General features: G+C 37.2%; 1 protein-coding gene across 5 annotated transcripts; it reads right to left on the reverse strand.

Moving 5' to 3' along the window:
* Positions 1 to 24: 24 nt before the first annotated feature.
* LOC137950793 (uncharacterized) lies at positions 25 to 9,361 on the reverse strand. 5 transcript variants are annotated; one of them, XM_068797434.1, is made up of 9 exons: positions 9,086 to 9,361; positions 6,686 to 7,143; positions 6,517 to 6,589; positions 6,287 to 6,367; positions 6,127 to 6,190; positions 828 to 915; positions 650 to 734; positions 499 to 563; positions 25 to 246 (listed from the first exon to the last, which is right to left on the reverse strand). In XM_068797434.1, the coding sequence occupies exons 1-8, from the start codon at positions 9,197 to 9,199 to the stop codon at positions 519 to 521; spliced, it is 1,008 nt and encodes a 335-aa protein (XP_068653535.1). In that variant the 5' UTR covers positions 9,200 to 9,361; the 3' UTR covers positions 25 to 246; positions 499 to 518. The 5 variants fall into 5 exon arrangements, with proteins under 5 accessions (XP_068653535.1, XP_068653527.1, XP_068653548.1 ...); XM_068797426.1 differs by having other exon boundaries at positions 25 to 336; XM_068797447.1 differs by lacking the exon at positions 25 to 246 and having other exon boundaries at positions 347 to 563; positions 6,686 to 7,030; positions 9,086 to 9,214.
* Between the last annotated feature and the right edge of the window lie 384 nt (positions 9,362 to 9,745).

Below are 9,745 nucleotides of genomic sequence, written 5' to 3' on the forward strand. Positions count from 1 at the left end.
TGCTTCCTGTTAATAATTGAAAGCTTTTTTGCTAGTATGATTACTTAACATGTTGCAGTAGAATAACTGAACAATTTTGTGTTGAATAAAGTATAAAAATGAAACTATACATACCAACCGAAGGCCAAATCGCCCTACCACAGCAGTTTCTGACCAGGCCATTACGGATTAAGCAGGTTGTTTTAAGTGGAAAACCGCCCTCTCGACTTGAACACATATTTCCTCCATCACTCCTCATTTCATCGCCTGAAGCAAACAGCTTAGTAATGGATAACAACGGTGTTGGATTCGTTGACATTAATAAATTAACGCAACTTCTCTGTGATGCTTCATTAGCTATTTTTCAAGAAAAAAAAATACAGATAATCAGCGGGATGACCGAGACAGTTTCCACGCCATACAATCAGCGCTATTTATCTTGTTGAAATATAAATTTGAGGTTACACTAACAAAGGTAAAAGAATAAAGAATTGAAAATGGTTACAGTATCCCAGATACCTCCACTGCAGATTTCACCGTCAACTACGCGCAAGGTAACGGGAAGAATATGCAAAACCCCACAACTGCATCAATAGCGCAATGATGTGAGCACAAAATATTCCAAATGACATTTTATGTTACGCTGAAACGGCTTCTTTGCCAGACCTACCTCAACGTTCCTCAATTCGAACTCCGGATTATGAGCCAGACATAAATTCCCGAAGGTCTCACATGGCCCACTTGTTCCCCGTAACCTTTTCCGTTTCCATGAGAGGGTAAATATACTCATTAATTTCGTAATCTACTGATAAAGCGAATGGCAACACAAAAAGAACAAAAAGTCTTACAGGTCCTCATCCAAGCACAGAGCAAAATTGCCACCTCCACCGAGTGCCAGCAACTCATTCAGGCAAAGATAGTAGTATCTATTGGCACCTACAGCAAACAAAAATCATTAGCTTACTTCCAACTCTCTGATAATAATCACAGCCCAGATAGAAAACTGGATGGGCAGCTAATAGGCAAAGTGCCCGAGCACTTTCTTCACCAAATAGGATTTGTAACGAGTATACCTCTTATTTAAAATTGGTCACAAGTAATAACTCTCCGTCAATAACACACTAAAGTAACTGAAAGGCACTAAAGAATTCCAAGCCAAGAAAGAGGGTTGGGCACCATGGGAGACTGAATTTTGCACAGAGGAGAGAGAATGTGACATCACTGCCTCAATGTGACTGTGATAATGGCTCTGTTGAAACAAACTGGTATTTTCTAACCAACTTCCTTCCACTAGTGGTAGTAATCAAGAATAACAATGATACTAATAGCTTCTTAAGCTTTGATGCCTGAAAGTGCTCTGAAGATAAGCTTCAAGTTCCACCTATCTATCTAAAAGCATGAACTGTGACCTTAGGGTCATAAACTTCGAGGGCACCAAATCCAAAGCTTTCATGCTATAATCCGGCCAGAATTTAATTCTATTCAGCAGCTTCACGGTAGCTTTTAGGAGTGTGGCTCTATTACCCAGGGATCAGAACTTTCCTATCGAAGAATTGAGTTGCATTCAAACCTTAAGGATGAATTCCAAAGATTCTTGAATACCGACCTTGGGAAGGGGAAGAAGGTTTAACCAAGATATGGAGAACACAAGATTGCTTACTAACATCCAAGGATGACAACCATTGAATATAAGAGATAACTAATAACATTTCTTCAACATAGGCAGATTTCAATCAGTAGGTTTTTGCTGAAGAAGTCATAACAAGGAATCTAAGATGAGTCTCATGCAAAACATATCTCACAAGATTTATGGATTCTAATGTAAATCTCATGACATACAAGTCTCACAAGAGAAGCAAACTCAAAGGAAAACACTGGAATAAAAGAGGAAGATTTCCTCTTATTCTCTTAGTAGGACTTAAGGCTCAATGGATTTAAAAACACCCATATATAAAAAGACGACCAACCAAAGCAAACGCACCAAAGGGTTGACCAAAGAGGGTAAACGAGAGTAAAAAAAGGATGGTAGGAGAAAGACAACCAAGTAAAAGGTTAATGGGGGATTGAAGGAAGAGAAAGTGAAGAGGTCGGCGCCATCATGTGCTTTATCTTCTGAAGTAATTCAAATTCTTCATAAGGGTAGATGCCATCATATGCTTTATCTTCTGGAGTAATTCAAACTACTTTGAAGGGATGGTCTTCTTACCTTTGTGGTTCTTAAGAGTCATTGTAAAACTGAACTCTTTCAACCAACCAAATCTTTTAAGTTAAATTTGTTAACTTGGGTCCAAGGCCCATCCCAAAATGACTAGCCAACTTAGGAAACTTCTTTCCCAACTAATAAACTCAAGTCTTTGTATTCACTAATCCATGTGGGACTATTCCTTAACACTCCCCTCACGTGTAGGCCCTCTTTTTGTGGCTCTACAAGCGGATAATTTAGGTGTAGACCCCTTTTGGTGGCTCTACAAGTGGATAGTTTTAGGTGTAGGCCCTCTTTTGTGGCTCTACAAGTGGATAGTTTAGGTGTAAGCTCTCTTTTGTGGTTCGGATAGTTTAGGTGTAGGCCCACATATGAGTACCTACTCTGATACCATGTGAAGTTGGGTCCAAGGCCCATCCCAGAATGACTAGCTAACTTAGGAAACCTCTTTTTCAATTAATAAACTCAAGATCTTTGTACTCACTAATCCATGTGGGATTATTCCTTAACAAAATCAAACCGTCAATAGTCAGCAAATAAAGAACCTAGGGTAATCAATCGAGGATTTCCTTCTTCAATAGTAATATCTCAACTAGAGAGACACAATAACAGCTGCGGTAATGAACCAATGCCCAAATAGCACATAGCATATATATTGTTATATAGCAACGGATAACATGTAAATAATGAAATTCATTAAGTGTAATAAGGACACATGAAATAATCTACAACAAGTCCAACCGTGAGTAAGGAAGTTGTGCACCAAGTAATAAGTTGCCAAAATAAGTTGAACCGAGTACTGTTAATCTCCTAAAAAAGAATAACTGAACTAAGTGTTGCTGGATCCGAGAGTTGCTACCGGGACTTCTCAAAAAACAGAGAAGGTAGTATGGGATCTCAGGTATATCTTCTTAAACGTGTGCATGCATGATACAACATGAAGAATAATCATGCTATAGCCTGCATAGCCTCAATATTAAATTAATGGAAAGTTGCTGATTTAAGAAGATAGCGTTCCAATATCAACTCAGAAAAAAACTGGAAACTTTTCTGAATAATAGTAACGTGACCAACCAGAGATAACCATGTTGTAGTCTGCAGGATTTCGATATGGAAGGTTGCTGATTCAAAACATAACATTCCAACATCAATTCAAGAAGAAACGGAAACTTCCCTAAATAGCAGCAATGTGCTGGAAACCTTCCTGAAATAGCAGCAACGTCCAGGCTTCTTCCGGGCTATGTTTTCCAAGTAGATTACTAGATAGATACTCTCAGATTCCGAATCAAGAAGGCCTCTCAGCAGATACCATTGTATCTTAATTTCTCAACCATAAAACAGAGAAGAAAGCTTCTGAACTTCTGCTTTTCAAAGTCTAACATGCAGCAGCAGAAAGTGTTTGAAACACACATCAGAAACACGCAGCAGAGTTTTTCTTAGCTTTTATGCATGAGTCCAGTAGAATAATAAAACCTCATCTGCTGGTAGAATAATAAAACTTGTCTGCTATTGAATGTTGGATAACTACTGGTAGAATAATAACTCGTCTGTTGTTGAATCAAGAACTCGAGACTCGTCTGTTGTTGAATGAAGAACTCAAGACTCGTCTATTGTTGAGTTCCTTATCCTGCTGTTACTCGTCAGTGACTGCAAATATTTCTCAAAAAACATAGAAGAGAATGAGCACGGAAACTCTGCTGTTGTTCAATTGTTAAGGATGAGCAGGACCAAGAAGCCATAATTCGACAATCATGAAGCAGAGAGGAAGGTAATCCACGTAAAGGATCATGCCTTAATTCACCAATTTTCCTTTACTTAAGTTAGGAAACTTTTTAATAGCAGAGATCTGCTTCTATGCCTAACCTTCTGTACGAGATCTGAGACTGGAAGGTTTCCAAGTTTCTGAACAGGAAACTTTCCAAGTTTCCTTCATTGGCTGGCTGGGAGGAAACTTTCCTTCGTTGGCTAAGTTTCCAAGTTCAGTCTTTGCAGTGACGGGAATGGTTCAGACTTTCCAAGGTTTGTCAAAGCATCCAGGACTTGATCAGATTTTTGAAAAAAAATAAAAATTTCTCTTACCCAGAATTTGTTGATCAGGGTTCATGACACCAAGTACAAGAAATAGAAGATACAATTTCTGAATTGTCCAAAAAAATGTCCCAATACCGCCACGAGGGGTCCGAAGGAGTAGAAAACTAGCCAATCACAACTTTCGAGTCTCCTTCAATGATGAGGGGCCCATGAAAACAGTCTCGGAAGATAATAAGATCATGGAGGAGTCTGAAGAGCTCAGCACTTGTGGAATCCGTCACACAAAGAGGTCATCCGCAATACAAAACACACCTCCGTAGCCCGCGATCCTAGGACAACCAAGGTCGCTTCCTTCAAAGCATTCAACTGCTCATTTTTATCCTCAACTTTTACTGCTTCATTGAAGGTGGTTGGATCACCCATACCCACTGTGAAAGCAAAAAAAAACATAGTGTCAAACCCAAGACAAAATAGTCGTCTAACATTTCTTTTTCTCTTTCCCTTCACAACACAATAAGGTTCATCGTCCTGTAACTATGCATCCTGAACTCCATCTATAGAAATATAGGTATCTAGCTCAATAGCATCTCTTCCATTTTCACCATCAAATTCCACCTTGTTGGAAGTACTACCACTCCTGTCATCTTGTAGTTACATATTATTTTCTTTTCATTTTCACTTTCCAACTCCACCTAGACAATAGTTTAATCCTTATTTTCTTCTTGGACTTCATTTTGCACACATCGTAACATGGAAGCTTCATTGAACACTACATTCTGCTGATTTCAAAATTCTTTGAATTTGGGTTCCACAACCGGTAACCCTTAACTCTGTTTATCCCAGAAAAATACGATATTTGGATTTTGGGTCAAGTTTTTTATCTTTGGCCACCCTGCAGATGAACATAAGCAGCACGTCCAAATATTCTCAAATTAGAAGAATCAACAATCATACTTGACCATACTTCTTCTAGTGTCTTGAATTCAACCTCTGTGGAAAATGGTGTAGCAAACTGTATCGACTGCCTCTGCCCAAAATGCCTTACGCAACCCAGAAAGTAATCTCATACACCTTGCCCTCTCAAGTAGCATCATATTCATTTTTTCAGCTACTCAATTTTGTTGAGCTGTCACTAGAATAGTGAAATGATGCTCAATCCTTCTTTCATACAGAAATTTTTAAACCTCTTCCAGTGAACTGACCACCATTGTCAGTTCTCAAACACTTACCTGTCTACCGGTATGTTTTTCTACTTCTACTCTCTACTCACTTTATAACAGTTTTTAATTTTTCCTTCATGTACTAGACCTTCCTTGAAAAATCATCTATATGAGAAGAAATACCTCTCCCCTCCCATAGATAACTTCTAACACAATCAGGATTTCTATCTTGTAAAACTTAATATTAGAGAACCATATTCTTCTTTTTTGAATGGTATAGAACTATAATTTTTGTTGATAAATAAATCAAAAGTCCCTGATTTGATCTCAACCAATGAAAAAATAAAACAGAACTTAAGTCACGCTTGGCCTACAATGTATTATGAGCGATGAATTTGACACTACATCCAATAACCACAAATAGAAATCTTAGACCAGGACATCTGTGATACATTTAGACTTTAATGCTTGATCGGGAGAAAGGAACACACCAACTTCTTTTTTTTTTTTGAAGAAAGACATTGTAACTAAATCACCAACAGCAATTTAATGACATGCACATAAATGAAAATTTCCATTTTATCTTTCACATATAATGTCTTTTAATTATTCTCTGGGAAATACTTTCTCATCAAATTTCATTTTGTCCAAATATTTAACTTCACATTGACTAAAATGTAAGATAACTCTGGATATATGATTTGCCACTGGCATTTCAGATAAAAACAAAGATTGCAGTATTGAAACAAGTACCAGTTGCTCTAAATAGTCTTGGTGCACCATATATTGTTGTAAACACAAATGATTGGTTCGTCCCCTGAGACACAAAATGGATTGGTGTGAATTCACATCTAAGTCAAATAGCACCTTAGAATCCAGCAAATGACACCTAAAAATGAAACGGATGACGTACTTGATACTTTCTTTTGGGCGTAGGTTGTAGAGGGCACTCTAAAAGCCCACCAAATACAGCACCTTTACTATCCCCAACTATCTAGAAAAACAAAATATTTTCAACATTAATTTCTAAATCAAGATATCATTTGCGAAAATAATTATAATAAAATATTGAAAATAACATAACTAGAGTCAGAAAAGCAAACAACTTGTCAAAAAAAGCCACTAAAAAAGAAACAGACTCACCAACAAACAAGGTCCTGATAGAGCTGCACTTCTGCGTAGAAGTGTACGAAGTGAAATACCATGTTTGGCCGTACTGCCCTTCATTCAAACAGAGAAGCAACAAATCAGGATTCAGGACCATTAGCAGAAAATAAGACTAAAATGTATGTGAAAATGAAAAGTCTCTTACCTATACAACAAAACCCACTGGCACCCCTTAACTATATTAGGAAGGCAAGACTGCAAAAACTCATATAAGTCTGGCAAAATGAATGAAGACTCATCTGTTAGATCAGGAATAGACTTGGCTAAACTAGGAGAACTTAATGCTTCCACAAATTTGTCAGAACCATTGCTATCCCTTCCAGACTCAGGATCTAGGTCTTGATCACATATTCCCACGATCTGATAGGTTTCACATTCACGCAGAGATTCTGTACTGTCTTCTGAAGGTCTTTCTTTCAAAGAATTTTTTTGGCTTCTCCATTTATTTGGCAGTAAACGAATAGTTGATCGTGCAGTATCACTTGAATACCTACGCTTGTTTAGTTTAAACGCATTACTTCCTATAGAGATGAATGATGACAGCAATGATGAAGAAGAATGAGACTCAAGCTGATTTAACTCCTCATTTGGCAACAGCAAGCCCTGAACATGCAAAAGCCTCCGATTATGACAAAAGTAGTAAGACAAAGAGAATACAGATATCAGAAGAAGAAATAGATTTTAATTCATTAAGTTAGTAATGAAAATAAACCAATAGGCATGACAAACTTTAGTATAAAATTAAACAAAATAACAAACAACATAACTGAAGGATCAAGGGCTCAAAACTGATCCAATCTGCAAAGATATGTCAACTCAAGGATGTCTTGTATTTAATGTGAGCAAGAAGATCTAGTGTGACATCTCCAAACTACTTTTCCTACTTTCAACTGAGTCATTCGGATAATCTCAAGCATTTACAAACTTATATTTCTGTTGATATTCCTTAGGTGAAAACCAAATCATTTGGAGTTGATTTTATGTTCCAAGCAGATCCGTTTTCTCATCTTTGGATTTTTTTTTTCTTTTTCATGAAAGTCTTTGCAATTTTGTCTAACACTTAAATGCATTGGCTGTGCACGAGCAGAAGCAGCCACCAATTGGCATCCTAAATCAAAATCAGATCTGATTATGTCATTTCATTTTAGCAATCTCTTAAGGTAACCTTGGGCAAAATAATATAAATTTATGCCAAATTTAAAAAGAAGATGCCAATCATAGTTCAAGGGCTCAAACTTAACAATCAACTCTACAATCTCTGTTAACTCATCTAAATTTAAGCTCATAATGTACATGATGAAACTATTTAAAATCTCTTTTCACTTTTGCCACATCTTCTTTACCTGTTAAGAAATTAATTGTTACACCTCAGAGCTTCATTCTAATCTTTAGATAAAAAGTTTTCATGATAACCTAATGATTTGGCAATCTTTTAAATTTCCTGATCAAACTATTTCTCATGTTTTCTTAGTGCATCTGATGCTGACAAAGAGAGAAAGTCTAAAAACATAATTATTTGTCATCTTAGACATCCACTTTTATAAAAAGAGGAGGGGGAATGGGCTGCCCAGAAATTTTTTTAGGACAGCTGGTACTCAAGATCTACTCTTTTTGTTTGAAGAAATAAAAATATCTCATCTCGGAGGCCCCTTTTACATACCTGACTTGGTTAACCGATTGCCAAGAAACAAGTTTCTTTGTTAATGAAAGACTTTTCTTTCAGGGTGGTTTTACAAAATGAAAGAGTGATCTCTAAGCGTATACTATAGAAAACTTAAATCAGCTATCTTGGGGGCTAGAAGCAGCATTTAATCTAAAACGACCTCAATAAAAACCACCACCAACCCTCAATTCAAAAAGAGGGTGGTTGTTCCCTGTCAATGCAAAAATACGTGGAAGTGTTGATGCATCACATTTTCATGCCAAACATTCATCCACTGGGCTTGATTTAGAATGGAAGAGCCAAACTCAAAAAGTATGGGGAAATGCTTGTCATTTTGCATGATACAAAGGATCGAGAGAAAAGGGAGAGGCATTGATCATCAGCGCATTATTTGGAGGATCGTGCTTCACTGTTGGATATCCACAGCGTTGGTCAGCTCATTACTACACCAAGAAGCAAATCAAGTGGTAGCCATGTGAAGCACAGACAGTGATGACTTATCCACTCAGATGTGTGCCTTTTGTTCAATGGAAATTCAATAAATCTTCGAAGACTTTGCATCTCAGGGTAGAGCTTCATATTCACTTCGAAGGATTCATTCATCATTATTAATAAGTTCCTCAATTTAAGAAAATAACAAAGTAAATAAAACATAATCATTTAAACACCGAACTTCTTGATCTCCCCTGGAGCCAAATGCATCCAATCGCTGCTAATTACACAGAAGACAACAATGACGAAAAATAGAATATAAAAAAACAGCGAACCGAAACTTTAGAAGAAAAGATAAAAACAGTACCAGAGAAAGATATGATAAATTGAAGACAAAATCTGCATAGGAAGACTTGCAATTTTGGTATAAGAAAAACAAGGCAAAGGTACCTGAGGCTCAGGGCGAACAACAGGAGAATCTTTAGCCACATGTGAGGGAGAAGAAGGGGAATCGGCGAGGATGCGAGAGAGTTTGTCTGCTATTTTCTCTCTCCATGAGCTCATCGTTTCAATGGACAACGGAGAAGCATACAGTAACGAACCCTAACGCCTCATTTCCATCCAGGAAGCACAGATTGGTTCAAAAATCTGAAGATGCGAAACACCTATAATTTTTTCTTCCTTTTCTTTTTCTCTTTGTTTTTTTCCTTTTTTTTTTCATGACTGTTTCCGTTACGGAAGTGAGCAAAGAAAAGGTCGGTGGGAAGAAGCGGCGACGAAGAATGGCCAATGGGCGTGTACGCTTTTTCTTCGTACACGCTGATGACACGTGGGCGTACTCGAGGGCTGCAATTTCGACTCTCTCAATTTGTGGTGACTCTCTTCTTCTTGAGTTTCTTCCTCCTGTTTTTAACTATGGTTGGTGAAAGGTTTTTTCTCAATTTTTTTTTTCAAAGTTTATACTAATATTTTGGAACCCTTCATCAATTTTGTGATAGATCACACATTGGCAACAAGTTTTCAGTATATATACTTGATTGATCAACCACATTGGGCATGATGGATCAACCAAAATGGTGATAGATGAAGATATAAAGTTTAATCAATCAA

The sequence above is a fragment of the Aristolochia californica genome, unplaced genomic scaffold (assembly GCF_029961685.1).
Source record: "Aristolochia californica isolate CCGP_79_NKW_82.1479 unplaced genomic scaffold, dmAriCali1.0.hap1 SCAF_1, whole genome shotgun sequence".
Taxonomy (NCBI): Eukaryota; Viridiplantae; Streptophyta; class Magnoliopsida; order Piperales; family Aristolochiaceae; genus Aristolochia; species Aristolochia californica.

Bases quoted from the DNA above. Each gene is read 5' to 3' on its own strand.
- LOC137950793 (XM_068797434.1), bottom strand. From the start codon at position 9,199: ATGAGCTCATGGAGAGAGAAAATAGCAGACAAACTCTCTCGCATCCTC. The intron at 6,590-6,685 runs GTAAGAGACTTT...AATGAAGGGCAG, and splicing joins CAGTGGGTTTTGTTGTATAG to TACGGCCAAACATGGTATTT. The intron at 6,368-6,516 runs GTGAGTCTGTTT...TTGTTTTTCTAG, and splicing joins TATCAGGACCTTGTTTGTTG to ATAGTTGGGGATAGTAAAGG.